This window comes from Patagioenas fasciata, chromosome 10 (assembly GCF_037038585.1).
Source record: "Patagioenas fasciata isolate bPatFas1 chromosome 10, bPatFas1.hap1, whole genome shotgun sequence".
Taxonomy (NCBI): domain Eukaryota; kingdom Metazoa; phylum Chordata; class Aves; order Columbiformes; family Columbidae; genus Patagioenas; species Patagioenas fasciata.
In genome coordinates this window covers 17,330,349-17,348,892 of record NC_092529.1, presented here as the reverse complement: position 1 = coordinate 17,348,892, position 18,544 = coordinate 17,330,349, and the positions used below count along the sequence as shown (strand labels likewise).

Genomic DNA, 18,544 nt, shown 5'->3' with positions numbered 1-18,544 from the left:
GGTGATTCCCTTCACGAGGGACAGACACAGATAACGAAGTTGGATGGATGAGAAGGAGCTTCTTGGTTAAAGGTCTTGCTTCTCTTTCATGAACGCCCTGACACCTGCGTCTTGTGTCCTACCTGAGCTAGTAGCGCTGATCACGACTCACACGGCCCTTTCTTCCGAGGAGGAAACATCATATCAGGTTTGACTTGCTGCATGAGAGCATGGGGTAATTGTCTTTGATGATAAATCCTGCCCTGGGGGTTGATCCATGTGGTCCTGAATCTGTATCTAACAGCTGTGAGGGGAAGGGGAAAGCCCTGCCAGACACAGCAGAAGGCTGTGCATCATACATGTCACCACCCTTACCCCCTGGTAGCATGGGCATCACAGTCATGCTGGGAATGGGAAAATTGTCTTATTTGGAAACCTTAGCCAGGCATTGCAGAGACACTGTGCTGGCACGCAAAGGCATTTGGACAATTTGTGACAGGACAGAGCAGGTGGAGGAGAGAGTTAAACAGAAGGGAAAGAGAATGGATGACAATACAGCAAACATTCAGTTGCCTCTTCTTCCTCTGCCCAGGCCAGGTGGGATCAACCCAGAGGTCCCAGCCTGTAGGTGCCAATACTGGTGTCAGATTTAGAGAGAGATCAGTCTCCAAAGTACCAACCACGTGTCAGTGCAGGCAAGGACCATTTTGGAACCAGCCACAACAAAATCCATCATACGAAGTTTATACCTGAAAGCATGAACAGATGCCACACGCAACCTTATCCCTTTCCCTGGAAACACCATCTATGCCAGGATAAAGGTCCATTTTCTCAGTGCTCGGTGAAGCAGCAAGCATCCACATACACAGTTACACAACTTACATAAACCCAAATGCTAGTTGATTTGAACAAAGGCTGTGTTATATGGGAAAACGTGGTCTGCTCCCAGATTAGAGCTGTAGGTCCCCTTCCCCTGCTTTACAGAAATACCATGTTCATTGCTTTCCTGGATTGGAAAACCAGGTTATCCCTGATTGATCTGAGGAACAACACAGGGTTCTCCGTGCAGTAGGTGCCAGCAGCCGGGTGTCTTCAGCATGAGAAGAACAAGGCCAAGAGCGGGGAATGTGTCAGGGAGAGACATAATGTCCAGCATAGCATGAGAAAAAGCACAGAGAACTGTTTATGTCTTCACACATTTGCAAAATAAGATTATTTTTTCCCCCACTGTACTTATCTCAAACAGCTGCAAAAAGTGACAGAAGTAATCTGAAAAACAGCCCAGGAAGTTTCTGCTACCAGCGAGATAAAACATTCCTAGGGATGCAGATTTATTCTCTTGGCAACAGATCCCTATGGAAAAAAAAAAAGTCTACGGAAAACAGATCATTGGACTTTAATAAATAACCATTAAATAAAATAAACACAATTAAAATTTTGCCCCTATTTGCTTTAAATTTATAGATGTCAGTATTTGTGTGAGGCCCTTCTATACCTAAAGTTCTCAGCTTTCTACATTAGCAACTTAATAAATATGATAGGAAAGCACAAAGGAGATTGAAGAATAGTGGAGAAAGCAGAAATCTTCCTAGGAAAGGTGTGAACTTACCCAGAAAGTGCCAGGCAAGCACAGTGACAGGAGCTTCCCCGAAGGCTCAGAAGCCACCTGCAGAAGCAGCTCTGCTGCAATAATCCCCGAAGCCCAGGAGATGGAGCAAACCTTCAGCCTTTATGGAATTTCCTACCAGTATTTCAGGACAGGCTGGGCCATGGTAGAGGCTCCTCACCCCCCCAGGAGCCGCACAGCCTTGCTGCACATGGAACCGCTGCAACAGCGCTCACCTTTGAGCTGAACAAGTCCAAGATCATAAATGAAAAGTCAACACAAACCTGCAAGGGTCATGCATCATGTATTAAGTCACCTTGGCTGGCAAGTTTCAGCTAAGTATACTGGGGTGAATTTTAAAGATTTGGGATTTTTCAAGCTTTGCGTGTGCTTGGGGAGGGGGCTCCTGGTCTGAGTCTTGTCTGTCAGACACCAACCTCCCACAGGGCTGGCGGTAACTCCCCCTGGAGTTTGTTCTCCCACATCTCAGAGCATTTCTGTTCAAAACAGCAGGAAAAAAAAGGCGAAACAAAAAACAGGCAGCAATTAGAAACATCAGGCACGGCTTATTTTAGCACAGGGCCCTAATGCCTTTTCAAGGATTCCTGGCAAGGATTGTTTTTTCTTCTTCACCCATCAACTAAAAAGCACTCAGTAACGTTCCATTACTTATGGTTTTATGTGAGTTTTTATTTCCCCCTCTACACTCTCATCTGATCAGCAGCATCTTCCGCCTTCTAAAGAGAGAAACGTTTGTGACACTGTAAATTGAACACTGTGGGTGTTATACATCAGTGTTTCACCTCTTGGCTTTGTTCTGGATCATACTAGGTAAGAATTTCTAAATATTTCTTCAAACTGGAAGGGACAGGAAGGATTTCAGAGGAGTATGAGAGGCAGGAAAGTTCTTCTTGTCAATGCTGTTGGTCGGTCACCAGATGTCCTCACTAATCCTGGTGACGAAGGGCTGTGGTTAAACAGCACAAGACACAAATGAGGTAGCAATTCAAAGCACAGCTGATCTGTATTTCAGCTCCGAACAAATATGATAATAATTACAAATATGTCTTTATTACCTCTTTAGCTACATTATACAGACCTGGTCTCTGTGGACAGTCATGCACATGCATCAAAATATCACTCTAGAAACACGGTGCAAGCAAATAAGAAGCTGGAGGTCTGCAAAAAGCAAAGTTAAGGGTCCTGGGGAACAACCAGCCAAAATCAGGTGTTGCACAAGCTGAGCTGCATCACCAGCCCCCTTGCTGGTGATGGGCAAGGGGACCCATGGAGACACCATGTCCTTTGTCTCCTCCCCTACTCCTCCAGAGGGCAACATCTAAGAAAGAGAAGTTGGATCTTCTTATTCTCTCCTCTCTGAGCCTCCTTCCTCACTCTGTACTTCCACCCTTCATGAAAGTTTCTCAGGGCAAAACCCTTGCAGGGCCAGGCATGCAGAGAATGACAAGAGGGGTTACAAGTGCTGCATCCTACCGCTGATTTCCAGCTCCTCCGCAGCTCAGCTCTTGCTTACTGGGAGCTGCAGTCAGGCTCTGAACTCTGGCCCTAGAGGTTTTATGCCCAGTTTTCCCAAATACAGCACACAGACCTCAGCCTAAACCCACTTAAAATTCCCACCTTCCCAACACCATCATCCAAAATTGTCCTGGTTCACTTGGAGCAAGCCAGGCTGCCAGACCAAGTACCAGTGTTGTGCCAACACGGATGTGTTAGACTGAGCTGCATCCTGAACACTAACAGAAAAGGCAACACAAAACTCAATGGGTATGGCTTTAAACTAAAGGAATGCAAACAATGCTTTAAATGGGGCACAGACCTGGTCTCACCACTCGTTTATTTTTCTAAACTAAAAGCTTTGAGAGTGATGATAAATAACCGCCAGCCTGCACCAACACCACTAGTTCTGGGTAAGGTATTGGACTTCGTACCACTCAGCTTCCTGCTCAAAACACCAGTGTTTTATAACAGCAGCGAGCACGATTCAGTTAACAGACAAACCGCAAAAACTACTTGGAGAAATGTAAAAATTTGACAACATGGGGCTATTTTCAGTGGGCACCTCTGTAAGTTCTTATTAATGGCTATTTTCAGCAGCAACCTGGAAATAAGCATAACGAATCAGTGGTGGTGGTGAAGCTTATGGACACCACAAAATGTAGGAAATTACAAATAACTCTGAGGAGAGTGAGACTGAATAACTTCAACTGCTTGGTGACCAGGGTGCAGAAGCAGCTGTACATCTAGAAGCCAAGTCGCTCTTCCAGAAAGGTTACAAGAGGGCACAAATGCAAAAGAGGACCCAGCAGATGAGCAACACAAACCCCAAAAGCCATGCTCCAAACAGGAAGGGCTGCAGCAATTTTTAGGTGCAAGGATAGACGAGCAAGAAGTTATTTCCAGAAACACGAGGCTGCCTCTGTCAGGGCGTCAGTGCCGAGCTGGGGCTGGCAGTGGGTTCAGGGAGAACCACCATCCTATGGAGATGCTGCAGCAGCCCAGCTCCGTTCCTGGGGTGCAGCTCTGCTGGAGGGGCCCCACAAAGGTACCGACCACCACCTGTCCCTCCCCTTGTACCATGAAAAATTCGGACTTACGGATGTGTTTTAAGAGGGTTTGAACTGCACCAAGCCAAGCTTCCCCCAGCAGAGGCCACTGACTCTCTGCACCCAACTTAATACCACAGGTCAAAAGAAATCAAACCATGGGGATTTACTCTCTCTTACTTCAAAGCCCTGAAATAACACACATTGCACTTTTCCAAGCACTCGAGTAGAAATAGGAGGAATGCTGAAGAGGTTTCGGTAAGCACACTTTTTAGTTTATTGACCTATACAAAATAATAGGTCTAAAAAATTCAGAAGTAGTAAAAGAATAAGCAAAAAGAGCTTTTGCGTTTCTAGAAGGCTATACAAATATGCAAAACCAAGGAAATAAGTTATTTTTTATTTTGTTTTTGTTCGTTTAATTCCAAATCGCAACTCTAATAATACAAACGACTAAGTACCAGCTTAACAAGTGTGTCCTTCTGTATATATTACATGCTCTGGAATATTGGTAAAAAAGGTCAAAAAAGTTTATCAGAAACTTTTCTATTCACAATATGAACAAGGAGTAGCTAATCCTTTGTATAAAAGAAAAAAAGAGCACCATTTATGGAATCCTGAAGCACAGTACAGCTGAGAAACGAGAGAGATTTTACCGTATGAAAACAAGTCGTTGGAAATCACACAAGATAACCCATGCCAATTTGTTCCTACAGATGGATGACGTGAGGTAGGTTTATCCCTCTTACATCAAGACTGCAGTCGCACCTTTTTCCTTACACAAATGCTTTTGTGAAAAAGCTGTTCTGTCACTTAGTGACTTTGCAACGCACCTGGCAGTTCAGATGACTCGTGGTACAATCCTAATGCCCCTCATTTTAAGGCACCCACTTGGCTGTTTGTGTTTGCATCCACCTTAAAATACTGGCCCTCACCATCAGATTGCTCACTGTGTGATCAGAACTCCCCACTGTGGATCCTTGATCCACTGTGGCAGAGCAAAATGTAATCAACACCTGCTGAATGGGGATCACTGTGCACCCACTGTGGAAATTTGCCTACTCCTCCGCACAGTGAAGTTGTACCATGGAAAGGTCATTAAACAGGACGTTATTAACTACACTTTATCATGGAAAAGAGAGTTCAAAGTTCACTGCTTCTGTTTCCAAAATCCACACCGCCTATAGTTTTACACAATATGTATCAGCAAATTATTTTCTTTCTAGAACTTGCTTGTGGTGCTAACACTCTTAACAATACCCCCCAAAATGGTTAAACTCATTCAAACCTCCATAATTAAAAAAAAAAAAATCCAGCCTTCCTTCAAGTAATGTTCCAATACTGATTAAGTGACCCTTTGCCTCACACACAGTATCTATCCTTCATAAGCTTATGAAAGTCCTTCCAGGTCATCATAAGCCATGGCAGAATAAAATGTCATTTCTTTCAGACATCAGAATTGTGCTCCTAGAATTCCTGTTTTTTTTCCATAAGAGTCTCCTTTTCACAGTTTTGCCTTCAACACCTCCCAATCTTCCAAAAAAGTGCTTGCTAAATATAAATACTTCAACCAAGTGCTGCATCTAGTCATAGATTAAACTGTGGCTTGCCCTTGCTCGTGTAGGCTATCTGGATTCAGAAACACCATTCATGGCTAAGACTTTGTCATTTTGCTACAGTCCCTCTTAATGCTGAATTTAACCTGTACCAGCAAAACAGCCTGCTTCCTTTTTTTTGTTCAGTTTGGAAGTTCCACCCGAGATCTGCCTCGGAGTCACGGCATTTTGTGCAAGGCACACGAGGGTACGAACGCGGGGCTGCAGGTCATCTACACGAGCGTCCCGGGCTTAGAGTCCTCGTGCCAGAATAACCTCTGCTCATTGCTGTGCAAGTCTTCTTCCAGCTCGCTCCCGTCGTCGCCGCCCAGCTGGCTCGTCTCCGCATATGCTCTGTAAGAGAGACACGGCGTCAGGGATCAGCAGGAGCTGAGGGTCTTCCTCAGAGCCCCAAGTGCTGGACAAGCTCACACAACCCCCTTGGGCTTGAAGCTGGTTATCATGAGTTTACCCCAGTGTAATTTGGAACCAAATACAAACCCAGTTCTCCTGCTGAAATCAGTCAAGTTGTGTGCAATGGGATCGCAGCTGCACAAAATTGTCAAGACTATAAGGGCGTATTGATTGCTCGTTTACCATAATCATGTTAAAATAGAAAATAAAACAGATGAACAACCAGACAAGTGGTTCAAAATATGGAAAATTAATAGCTAATAAATCTCAGTTAAATAAAGCTGCCAAAATAAGCAGAGATTTCAAAGCTTAATTACAGGAAGTTAAGAATTTAGTAGAAACTGTATTTTTAAACACTGTTACTGTAGATCTTTTAAATCACTGCAATAAAAAAACCCACGGAATTTAGCTTAAAAACAATGATCTAGCAGAATCCTCTATATCTTTTCTTACACTTCCATTCATTTTAAATCAAACAAAATTAAAAATTTGGTTATTTCACACAAGTCAGACTGTCAGTAAGTACAAGCTGCAACCCACAAAGCAGGTGGCACAAACCTGGGGTACTTACTGCAGCTGGCTACACATCATAAGCCTATTTAAACACTATAGCATTTGTGGGGGCAGAGCCATTCCCCTGGACAGGAGGTCTCTGTTCTCACTGGTAACAGCTGACACAGGATAGTAGGGGGAGGAGACCAAAAACACCAAAAAGAAGCAGTAGGAGAGCTGCAGGAATTTCCTGAGGAGCGAGCAGCCCCTGGGATCCCTGCAGTCCCTGGAAAAGCCCCCATGAGCAGAGAGGCCCTGACAGCAGCACCACATCCAGTCTGGTATCTGGGTTAAACTCTGCCAAGCGAGATGTGCTTGGCAGATGTGGTATCACCTTTGTACACCAGCGCTCAGACGTGACGTTGAACAGAGACATTTCCTTTCCTTGTTTTTCCAAAAGTTTATCAGCACAGGCGCTACAGCTTCAGAAATAACATAGGGCTGTGTCCTGCCAGACTGCTGATGAGTGCAGGAGAGACCTCCGGTCACAAGGGTGAGAGGGACCAGGCTCAGTGGGTGCTCTGCTCACAACACTGCTCTGAGCATCACAGCTACCAGGGATTGCCAGATCTTTGATGGTCCAGCATCAGTCAGAAAAGGCTATGCAAAAAATGAGTTCATCCTTCACTACAACTGCTCCCCTCTTCCTTGAATATTAGTAGCACAGTTAGTGGTGGTACAGCTGATCTACTCCACACAGAGAAGACTTGCTCTCACCAAGTCAATTTTCTAATTACTCTTCATCCTGGCCCTTCAAAATCAAGCTGATTTTCTCAGAAGCTTTAACAACCTGTGAAATGCAGGAGGAAAGGCAGAAAATCTTGATGTAGTCTACTTACCGGCTCTGCAAAGGAAGGTTGCCATAAACGTTTCCGTAACAGCTGGCGTAAGAGGAATGAGACAAGGTATCATAGTCTGAGAGTCCCAGTGCAAGGGGGTTTCGCCAGTTCCCAGCAGTGTTTGCAGAAGATGCTGGAATTTAAAGAAAATAACAGCAAATTAGATCTTTCTCCAGCTAAATCAGCAGATAAATGAGACAATTCTCATTAGCGATCTCTATGGCTTTCTGCAGGACACACAAGCAGACAATGCAAACACAAAATAGGATTTATAAGCCCTGCAGGGACGACAGCACTGTGTGGCTGGTATTTTGGAGCTAAGTAATCTCTTTAAAAATACTTTCTGACCCATTCGGTAATGCTCATTGTACTGTACATTGGAAGCCATCACTGCAACTGCATTTACATGGCATGAAGATTTACACATTGCTTTTAGTTGGTAAGCATGCTTGTTTGAACCCATATGGCTCTCTGTGCCTCTTTGGACTACTGTGCTTACAAAGAGTAAAAGACCCATAGGAGAAGGCAACAAGCAAGTCTTTTTTTCCCAAGCATGGTACAAGACGATCCTACTCAGTTCCTCATCTGCCTTTCAGGACAGAGCTCTAGCCTTGCTTCTACTCGGCTGACTTGATGGGAATAGAATGGGATGGGAGTAGAATTTGATACACACCAGGGACTTATAAAACCACTCAGCACAGAAGAAGTAAGACACTACCTGAAGAGAAAGATGACACTCGACTGCTCGGAGAGCACGGCACCTGCAGACCAGCAAAGCCCAAACTCCTTTGAGATCCTCTGTCCGAATCAAAGCCTGCCTGCAGGCTATGACCCTGTTCCTTATGACTGGAGGCACGTTGGTACCAACCACGGAGATGCTCTGCTACTAAGGCCTTGTGAATGTTTTTGGTTATGTGCTCCGTTTTAGCAACTTGCTTCCTTGGAAGCCTTAGGGTTGCATATGGGTTGTGCGGTACTCTGTCCACTTCATCCTCGTGGTAAGACCTGAATTCCCTGTAACGGTCATATCCGTAATGTGCTGATGAGCGATAGGAAGGATTGACACTGTACTGTCCCTCTGTATCACTCTCATAAACATATCCTCCATTGTAATAAACGTCAGATTCGGTGTATGGGGAATATCCAGAAATATAGTAACTAGAGGAAGGCTGCTCCTGACTTTTGCGGTAGACACCATTGCGGACATCCTTCTGGGCAAGATTTGGCATACTTCCTGAATTTGCAGCAGAAATGTTGTGTTTCTTTGACCTTCTTCGACCCCTGGTCCTGTTATCAAGTGTCTGAGTAGCATAATACGGACTGGGAGCGGGTGTCACGCAGTAATATTCTGCACTTGACTGGCTAGTGTAGGATGATCCATCATCGAGGATCTCTGTGCTGCTACTTCGCTGGGACTTTGAGAGGGTGAAGTCTGCCTTTTCAGCAGCAGTCTCAGACAGCAGGTGGGATTGGGATTCCAGACTTCCACTGCGCTGCCGGCAATGGTGTGGGGAAACATCTGGCCTGAAACAACACGGGTGTAGGTTGGTTAAAGGCAGTGATATGCAAACAGAGTTGGAGAGAGTGCACATGTGCAGGTCCAACATGCTGCCTCCCCAAACAAAGCACAATACAAATGCAGTCTTTTCTTTCCACATAGGGTATCTGCATTGCAAGATATTGAGCTTGGATGAATTTTAGATTTGCTGCAATGGTAGGAGATCTCTCATGTAAAAATTTGTCATGGTGAGCAAGGTTAATCTGTCATAGACATACATACAGCAAAGCTGACAAACTCATATTTTGTAATGATTTACAGGAGGGCTCTCTCAGTTTTTAAGTAGGTAAAGGCTACACAAGTAAATGAGGTAAGAGCAGAACACAGGAAGCTGGGATTCTTGTGGCTCTGTCTCTCAAGGCTGCATTACCCCAGCCAAATGAACCATGAACCCTTGATAGTGTTATAAGATCTATAACTTCTTTCCTTCCCCAGCACGGTTTCTCAGCTGTCTAATAATACAGGTGAGCTCATGTTGCAGCTCATGTTGTCCCATAGTAAGAACACCGAGTAGGAGCTCTCTATCTGGCCACTTAGTTTTTCAGGAGGCTTGTTGTAGGAATGTAATCCACAGTAGATATCTGTTAGCTCATAAACAAGTTTTTGCAAGGAGACCATTAGCTGGCAGATAATACAATTTCATGAGCCTCACTTTGTTATAAAACAAGGCTACAAAGGAACTGGAAAATAAAATTCTGGCTATCTCACAAGTATTCTAAAGAGACTTTCTGAACAAGCATTATTTGTTAAAACTCTCTATAGGTGCCTATCTGAAAATGATCCTTCTCATATTGTCTTTCAGGATCAGATAGGCAATATTTGTGTGCCAGCTTCCACCTCACTCCGAATTTCGCAGACACTCAATTTGTGTGTGCTGTTATTTGCCCAGACAGAGTTTTTTGCTCACATAAATGCTCTCACTCGCAAGTCACAAAGCCGGTGAAGCACTGTGTCAGAATATAGTGGCCGATATTAACCTTGTGCCTCCAATATCCAGAAAAGACATTTTGAGAGCCTGACCCTGCTGTAGGGAAAGCTGCAAGGCAAAGGACTCTTTGACCTCTTTATAACATTTGCTTTTATTCTTCTGCTGTCCAAGATAAATGTTGTGCTTAAAATAAAGCTCCCTTACTGTAAGTGGCTGCTGCTGTAGGCATTGCGTGTGAGCACGGGGGTCGTAGGCATGCTTCTCCCCCCATGGGGCTGGGGTGGCCGCTCCAGGGTTCGGTAAGGACTGCTGTGAGTTGAAAGTGGGTCCCTGTAATGAAGGAGACAACCTCAGTTAGGTTAAACACCATGCAAGTCACAGCATACAGAACATGTGCACCCTAAGGCTTGAAGAAACAAAATGAAGTACAGAAAACACAGGTAATAGCATAAGTGGATGTGCTTCTCCATATAAAGAACAGAAATGTTAACAGGAAGAGAAAAATCAACTCCTCCTTGTGGTTCAAGGGAGGTCCCTCACAATATGACTGGCAGGAAAAGCTGCTGCCAAAGGACAGAAGTATGAAGCAGAAGGGAGAGCAGGTAACAGAGGAGCAAAGTAAACAGGTTTTAAAATGAAGCACATCACAGCTAAATGGCAATAATTCAACTTCTGAACTTGATGTGAAAGAGTGTTCTGCTTATCTTGAGGGACAGACAAGAAAAATGCAGACATGACATCGCCCAAAACTTTGTAGCATTTTTAAGCATGCCTTCAACAGCCTGCTCATGCAAGACAGTCCAAGAAATATCAAGATCAGCAGGAAACCTTACACTGAGCACAACTAGTGCCAGATCAGACCCATACAACATGACCACACAACAATCAGCAGAGCTACTGCAATCAATGTGCTCCATGGAACTGTTCTGCTAGCTCAGAAAGTGCCCAGATCCCATGGATACATAGAGGAACCTGAGCTAGTCACTGCAGCTGGCACTAATGTTGACTCTGCTCTTACACGGAGAATTGCCCATCAAAACTTACGTGAATTCTGTATGCTTTGACAATGCACCTGCTGAAATACTGATACCATCAGGAGAGATGTGTACAGTTTGGTGTTATCTGAAGCCATTAAGCACAGTCATCAGGGAAACTACAAGTTGTTTAATTACTACTGAAACAAACCATAGAAACTGAGACAAAGCGTGACAGTACCCGTGTGCATGAGCAATTCCTTAAATACAGAATTTGCTATTAAATTTCTCACCCGTCTTGAACCTCTTCACAAGGACTACATGACCCTACAGTTTCAGGGATCATGACAACTACTCATGCATGCTTAACCATGCTGTTGTTACTGAACAGGAAACAGCTCCCCATCCCCAAATGCTGCAGTGGCAGGGGAGTGTGGAGGCAGCTGGCTCTGCTGCAGTGCCTGTAGTAACAGGAGACTTGGCAGGAACAAGACGGAGCTCACACCACCAGGGCGGAGAGCAGGGCGGCAGTGAGACGTGCCTTACCTGGAGTGTCTGGTTTCCAAAAGCTGCTCGTTTATGGATGACTTTCTGAGATGAATTCTCTCCACCCCGAGGGACTTCGGTGGGGGAAGCCTTGGAGAAAGCTGCGCAGAGCTGGGTCTCTGTGCTGGCACAGGAAGCGATTCACTGACTGTTGGAAAGGAATATGTATTTTGTCAGCAAAATCCTTGATATTTTTGCCCTATATGCAAACCTGCGGCCCCTAAGCAGAAGCACTTTGCACTACAGAGACAAGAAGCTGTGAACCTAGAAAGACTCTCCTGCCTGCACCGAGCTCTCCTCCACACAGGCAGGAGGTTTGTACAGATCTCAGCAGCACCGACTCCCATGGTGATTACACACAGCTTGGGGCTGTGACAGATCACAAACTGGAACTTCCTTGGGAAAACACCTGTTTGCAGCACGATCCTTCCCAGACCCAAGCAAGCAAGCTCAGCCTCTGCAAAGGCCAGTTACTCTCCCTCACCTCTCAGCTCTTTACTTGAAAATGTCATTTTAAGAATGAGTTTTGAAACAGAATGTAAAAGGAACTGACTTCAAAAGCAACCGAATGAGTAAAGACAACTGACAGACAAATTTGTCTGAAGGCAAATGGGAAGACACTGGTTTGATCCTTGTTCTCACTTTGCTTAGGGCACAATCCAGGTCTCATCAGAGCCAAGAGGAAACTCCAACTAATACATATAAATGCAGGAGACTCACAGAAAACATGCTCACAAGCCAAAGCCCTGGCTCTACTACTACTTGTACAAGTAGGAATCAAGTATAACTCCATTTTAAAGCACCAGATGGGTTGTATAGGTCTAAAACTGGGACAAAGTAAGATCAGAATCAGGCCCTAACTGAAAAGTGAGTAATAATTCAGATAATGTTTGTCCCCAAATGATGATTATCCAGTTTAAGGGAGAGGCAAGCCAAGTCCTTTCCACCTTGTGGAACAGGGTGTGAATATGTGTGTCTGTGGGTGTGTGTGTGAAATGAGTAAGCTGAGCAAACACCATACCCATGCAAGATGCAAGCTCACCCGGTAACAGATAAACGTAAGTAGATCGTTAATATCTGTGCCTATTCTATTTATTTTTTTTAAGTTTTATAGTAGCTGTGAGGACAGAAGGGCTGGGCAAACCCTCCAAGCTTATAACTCCTCCAGCCACTCATCCTCCAGGTCCTAGGGATGTAGCATTTGTTTGAAATGAAGAGACTTCAGCTTATAGGTTGGTCACATTAAAACCAACTGCCTTCTCTAAAGATGACTCAGATCAGCTCACAGAGCAGACACTTTGAATAACTAACCCACAATGAAGATAGACAATGAAAATAGATCAAGTTCTTTTTGCCTCTGCTACAAAGTAATTTGCCATTGAAAGACAAAGTAGCAAGCTAAAGGATATAAAGTCAACAGAATGTCTCTGAGCAGGCACACTTCACAGGAATAAAAGGATAAGCAACATACCATCATCATAGGTTGTTGTGTCGGACAAAGAGCTGCTCTCAGATGGAATTATATCATCTGCGAATGACAACAAACACTTTAAGGAGGGAACACATCATTAATTTCCAAATATCACACACAATTTATTTTCTACAGCTTCAGAGCCAACTGCTACTTGTAATGCTCTAATCTGTGTGCTTTAGCCTTCTCAGCCTGATGACAGTCCTGCTTTGGAGTATAGCATGACCCAGTTGTGCTCACTGCAGTTTAGCAAGCTCCCTACGTAATTATCAAAGGAGGTTTTTTTCAACTGCAGCGGGAATCAGGCCAAGATTTACAAAGGTGTTTTCCACCCAACTTCCAACAGATCTCACAGGGTGTTTTGGTGCTTCAATAGGAATCAGAAGCCTACATAGACATGTAGATCTTGGCTGCTAGCATCTAGTCTCTTCTAGGTGCACCTGAAACCCCACCAGGTAGGTATAAAATGCCTTTTGAAATTTGGTATTCACTTTCGAATGTTTCATCAGCATACAAATTGTTTCAATTCGATTAATATCAATCCAGAATAATTCCACTGATTTCAATCAAATTATCACAAATTCCAGCAACACAGAGAGCAGTAACAGTTTTGAGGACATTGCAAATTTTTTTGTTGCTTCTAAGTTTTGTCATTTATTCAAAGTGCTTTACTGCCCCTGCCTGTCCTCTCACCTTGCTATTACACACCACCACTCACACAGAAACAGCCTGTCCTTGCTGAGGTTTAGAACAGACCATCAGTGGCAGAAATATGAGGCTGGTGATAAAGAGCAGCATAAGAGATAATTAACCCACAGAAAAATCTGCTCCTAGGTTGTTTCTGGCAAGACATGCTGCTGGTGGGGTAAAAACTATGTGAACCTCCATGCAAGAGGGAGGGAAGCAACAAAAGACGATGGTGGCAGCCACTTTGTGTATGACACCTGCTTCCCCCATCACTCATTGTGAGCACATGCAATGTACGCTGTTCCCTCGCTGTCATGCTTTGCTGCGAGGAAAGGTCTGGTTACAAGTTTGTTCAACAGAGGAGCTTTTCAAGAACAGCAAAACATCAGGGCTGGCCCCTGCCCTCAGGGGACTTGTCAGACCACTGAGGATGGGTTGCAGCTCTGTTTGAAAGCTGACACTGGGAAAAAGCTTCAGGGGAGTTTATTCACATTATTTGACCACATAGTGGTGAAATATGGAACTGGGCCCAGGGCAAAGAGGAAAAAAAACCTACCTAGAAGAAGAAAAAAAAAATAAACAAACTGAAACCCCCAAAACAACAACAAAAAAACCCAACTGAACAAGACAGCAAAACAAAACAAAGAAGACAGTCTAAAGCTATGCTGCTGCCTTCAGGTAGGGTCTGCAATGCTGACATATGGGGAGCTCTGAATTTAAATCTTAAATCTGTGCAATTGCCTGCAAAAGTGGAAGAAACCCTGGGCTACAGAGGAAGCAAAGGAATGGAAAAGTGGAACATGGGGAGCAGGAGACAATCCAGTATGTCCTTTACCTCCCTTGGGGACTCGAGTGAAAATAGCTATGGTCTCACTCAATGAATCAATGTTACTATTTAACACGTCATTTCCAACAAGTCATTCTCCAAATCCACAGCCACAAGTGACTCATGAGTGTTCAGCTTTCTGAAACCCTGTCCCTTGAGAACTCAAGAGTACAGTCAGCAATGGTGAAAAGGTTACACATTAAACCAGTTACTGAAGCAGGTGACAGTTCTGCTTCAGGTAGTGTAAACAAACACATGCTGCACTGCAGGAGCCAGGAACTGGAATGGAATGCAGCTAACTCACTGCTGGCTGAGTATTTGCTGTCTTGCAGCCCCTACCTGCAGGGAGACCCCAGCAAACAAGGATGTCATGTATCAAATGCTTCAAAATTATGGGCTAAATGTATCAAGACCAACTCCTAAGTTGCCTGTTTGCACAACAGGACAAAAAAACACCTGCAGCAGTCAACAGTGACTGGGGACAGATGCTGCTGCCTCATGGGGCTCTTCCTGCTCACCGACAAGGAGCTTCCTGGTTGTTACTACACATCACATGTCCCAGGTAATGCAGGAACTCCCACAATTAATATCCAGATGGGTAAGCAAGAGAGTGGAAACACAGATGCTTTCCTCATCTCTGTCAGTCAGGAACTAGCTGAGCCACATTAAATAAGATCAGCCTTTCAGAATAAGCACTATGATGATGGATAGCCCAGTGCTGCTGTGGCTTATGCTGGGTAAGAATCCAAACCAAGCTCTCAACAGGAATGGGGCATGGCAAAGGTTTCCCCAACAGAAACCTGGCAGTGCACAGGAGAAGGGAAAACAGATCTCATCTCAAGGGTCAGTGAGGGGTTATCAACACAAACAGCAGAAAAATCTTGCATTTTCTTTCTCATGTTGCAATTCTCAGGAAACGCTGCTTTAACCTCACAAAAGAATATTTCCTCTGGGACAAAGGGGGTAAAAATAAATCAATTAAACATTAACAATTATCCATATATATTTTCAATGGAGAAGTAAAACATGTCCTAAAACTGTTAATCACTTTAGAAAATAGAGAACCTGCAATATCTATGAGCTTTTACTACTCCCAGACTTCTTCAATTGGCTTGGATACTAGTAAGTTTCCATGCTTTATCCTAGGAAACAGCAAGAATCTCACCACCCTCAGGAAAGTCACATTTTCAGAATGGAGCAACCAAGGGTATCTGCTTCCCCATGCCCACCACTGGCAAATGCATTTAGTTGAAAATCTTTTTGTACCTATTTGCATTCAAATTCTTGAACTTTGCTTGTGTCTTCCTGGAAATCAGTATTTTTTAATCAAGAAACAAAGCCTTTGATCCTTATTTCCTCTATCTTGCCAAAAAACTCAGGTTCTAGTTTTGCTAGAACTGCAGCATTGCAGAAGGGACAAAGATCTTGCATGTGGCAGCTCAGCCATTCCGTGCACTCAACACACTAAGAATTAAAACACCACACCAGTTTCGGCCGAGATGCTCCTGCCAGCCTTTCTAAGTACAGCACCTTTGCTCTGTACCGGTGCTGGAACATGTCTGCACTTGTTCCTAAAGCTGCAGCTTATTCTGCCCTCAGCCTATAAGCATTGCACTTAGCGTATCAGATGCAGCAATTGCATCTCTCTTTTCTTACTTAACTGCCTTGGAGAAGATAAAAATCACATAGAGGAGATGTAAACAAAACTTATAAGTGAGCCAATTTTTTTTTTCCTGTTTTCAAAGTATGGGTAATTATTTTGTTTACCTGGTAGAATAAGAGTAGATTTCTGGGTTGGTTTTTTGCCACACTTGATTCTATACTCATTTATGGAATTTTCTATCTCCTGCAGCTTTTTTACAGCATCAGTATACTCTTGCTTTCTTTTCTTCTTCACATTTTTGCAGAGGTCAGGCTCACTGGCCAGTTTCTTGGCAGCTTCCACCATTTTTTGCTGTATGATAAAATTGCTCTCCAAGTCCTGCAAAGTGGGATCCTGCAAATTTGTAAGATGAGTTATTTGCTTGTATTCTGGGTAGAAATTATCTCAATGAAGACTATTGAACAGAAGACCTATTTTTGTGGTAATGAAGTGAAATCTTGAGCATAAAACACAGAAACACAAAATTTTATACATAAGACAAACTAAGCATATGAAATCCTTACATCTTATTTCTCTGACAAGCATAAAATTATGAGATCTCTTGAGAAAGGTCCAAAGTTCTCAAGCCTGAGTGACATGAAACAGACACCTACATTCAGGTTTAGACCCTCCTGTTACACAAGCCAACCTGCAGCCTGTTAAACCTCCTGCTCCAAGTCCAACCCTGAAAATGTCTGTTCAAAAATCTCTGCTCTAAACACAAATGGGAATTGAAGTCACCATACCTACATAATAGGGATTTGGAGGCTTTAATTAATTGTTTGTAAACAACTTTGAGAGGCTCAGATGAAAGGTGCTACCCAGGTGCTAAGCAACATGTTATTAAATCTGGTCAGCAGAATTTCGTTTCAATAGCATTTAAGCAGTCTACATAAAATAAGTTTGCTGCAGACATGGATTACACCAGTCCTGTAATCCAGGGGAGTGAGTTTTAGGTGAAAGACAGATCCAAAGCACCCAACACCTACTTACTATTTGGATGATAAAGCTTTTTAACAAATCTCACAAGGAATGAGGGAGAATGGTCTGTGTCCAGAAACTACATATCCTGACTCAGTGTCTGCCAGCAAAATTCACATTAGCTTCTTGAGCAACATAAGGAGCTTTTACATAGGTGGAACTTGCATTAAGCCAGAGATTAATGTCCTCTTGCTGTCACCTGTCACACAAATATGCTCACAGACAGCTGATTTTGCTAGGAGGACAGTGCACACCCCTGCCACATTCTGGACTCAAACACAAACTCAACATGACACAACTTAATGCTGGAGAAAAGCTCATAGTTTTAGGTTGCCAAATGGCATTATGCACCTGCTCTTCTCTAATTAGCAGCAAAATGTCCATTGAAATTCAAGCAGCATGGCCAAATCTGGGGTTCAGGTCAGGGGATTAAGGCTTTTCAGCCAACTTCCTGGTCATTTCAAAGGCAGCATGGCTGAAATCAAGGCGGTACCTGTCTATATTTCCCAGCCTATGCAGGCGACTGTCCCAGCTGCCTCCTCTTAAACAATCAGGGAAGAGCTGGATTATTTACAAGTGGCTTTGGCCACCAGTCTGGCCACCCCACCTTTGCTGTGAGAACAAACTGCAGCGCTCACCTCTTCACTGGGGAGCAGGTTGTCATCCAGCTTGAACGCCGTGCCAACACGCCTCCTGACCTGGGGAGGTTCCTCGCCAGCACTCAGAGGATACTCCTTGGGCATCTGACCCGTCAGCTCCTGGCGAACAGAGAGGGCTCCACGTGAAGGTCCAGAGGGAGAGAAGGGTTCTCCCCCACCCAGACCCCAGCGTAAGGTGCAAGTTCTCACCGCCTCTCGCAGACAGATTTTCTTCAGCTCCTCAACTTTCTGAAGCAGCTTTTCCTGAAGGAGTTTCTCTTTCCTCTTTAGTTCCATTATTTTCTCCTTCTTTTGTTCTTCACTGACCTCTGAATCTTGAGAGCCTGAAAAAATACACTCTCTATATCAGAAGATTTGCAGATAAAAGCCTTTTTTTTTTTCTGGTCAAGTAAACCAAGATCTCCCAAAGCAGTCCAGGCCAGCAAAACAACACATTATTCGAAGTATGACATCCAGCTCTTATATCATCCAGCAAGCAGGCTTTTACAAAATCTGTACTTTTTCAAACCCCCACTCTATATCCTTGCATGATAAGTCCCACGTACACACCCCCCAAAAAAACACTACCCAAACCACAAATCATTGCATTAGTTATATCTACAACACACTCAATATTTTGGCTTTGACTTTGCTTTCGAGACAGACACCGAGGCTCCTCATTTGGGTTTCACACCTCAAAGCACCTACATGCAGCAGTCAGGCTCTTCCCTTCCCGTTTTTCCC

General features: G+C 44.0%; 1 protein-coding gene across 4 annotated transcripts in view; it reads right to left on the bottom strand.

Moving 5' to 3' along the window:
- Nucleotides 1-4,402: 4,402 nt before the first annotated feature.
- The window catches only part of FRMD4B (FERM domain containing 4B), a 130,026-nt gene continuing 115,884 nt past the window's right edge, over nt 4,403-18,544 (bottom strand). For all 4 annotated transcript variants that reach the window (XM_071813239.1, XM_065845695.2, XM_065845694.2 and 1 more), the window contains exons 15-23: nt 18,011-18,144; nt 17,801-17,920; nt 16,307-16,535; nt 13,027-13,083; nt 11,556-11,703; nt 10,240-10,365; nt 8,268-9,073; nt 7,550-7,682; nt 4,403-6,098 (exon numbers count right to left, since the gene is read on the bottom strand). In XM_071813239.1, the coding sequence (XP_071669340.1) occupies nt 5,978-6,098; nt 7,550-7,682; nt 8,268-9,073; nt 10,240-10,365; nt 11,556-11,703; nt 13,027-13,083; nt 16,307-16,535; nt 17,801-17,920; nt 18,011-18,144 (1,874 nt within the window). In that variant the 3' untranslated portion in view covers nt 4,403-5,977. The remainder of the gene's footprint in view (nt 6,099-7,549; nt 7,683-8,267; nt 9,074-10,239; nt 10,366-11,555; nt 11,704-13,026; nt 13,084-16,306; nt 16,536-17,800; nt 17,921-18,010; nt 18,145-18,544) is intronic.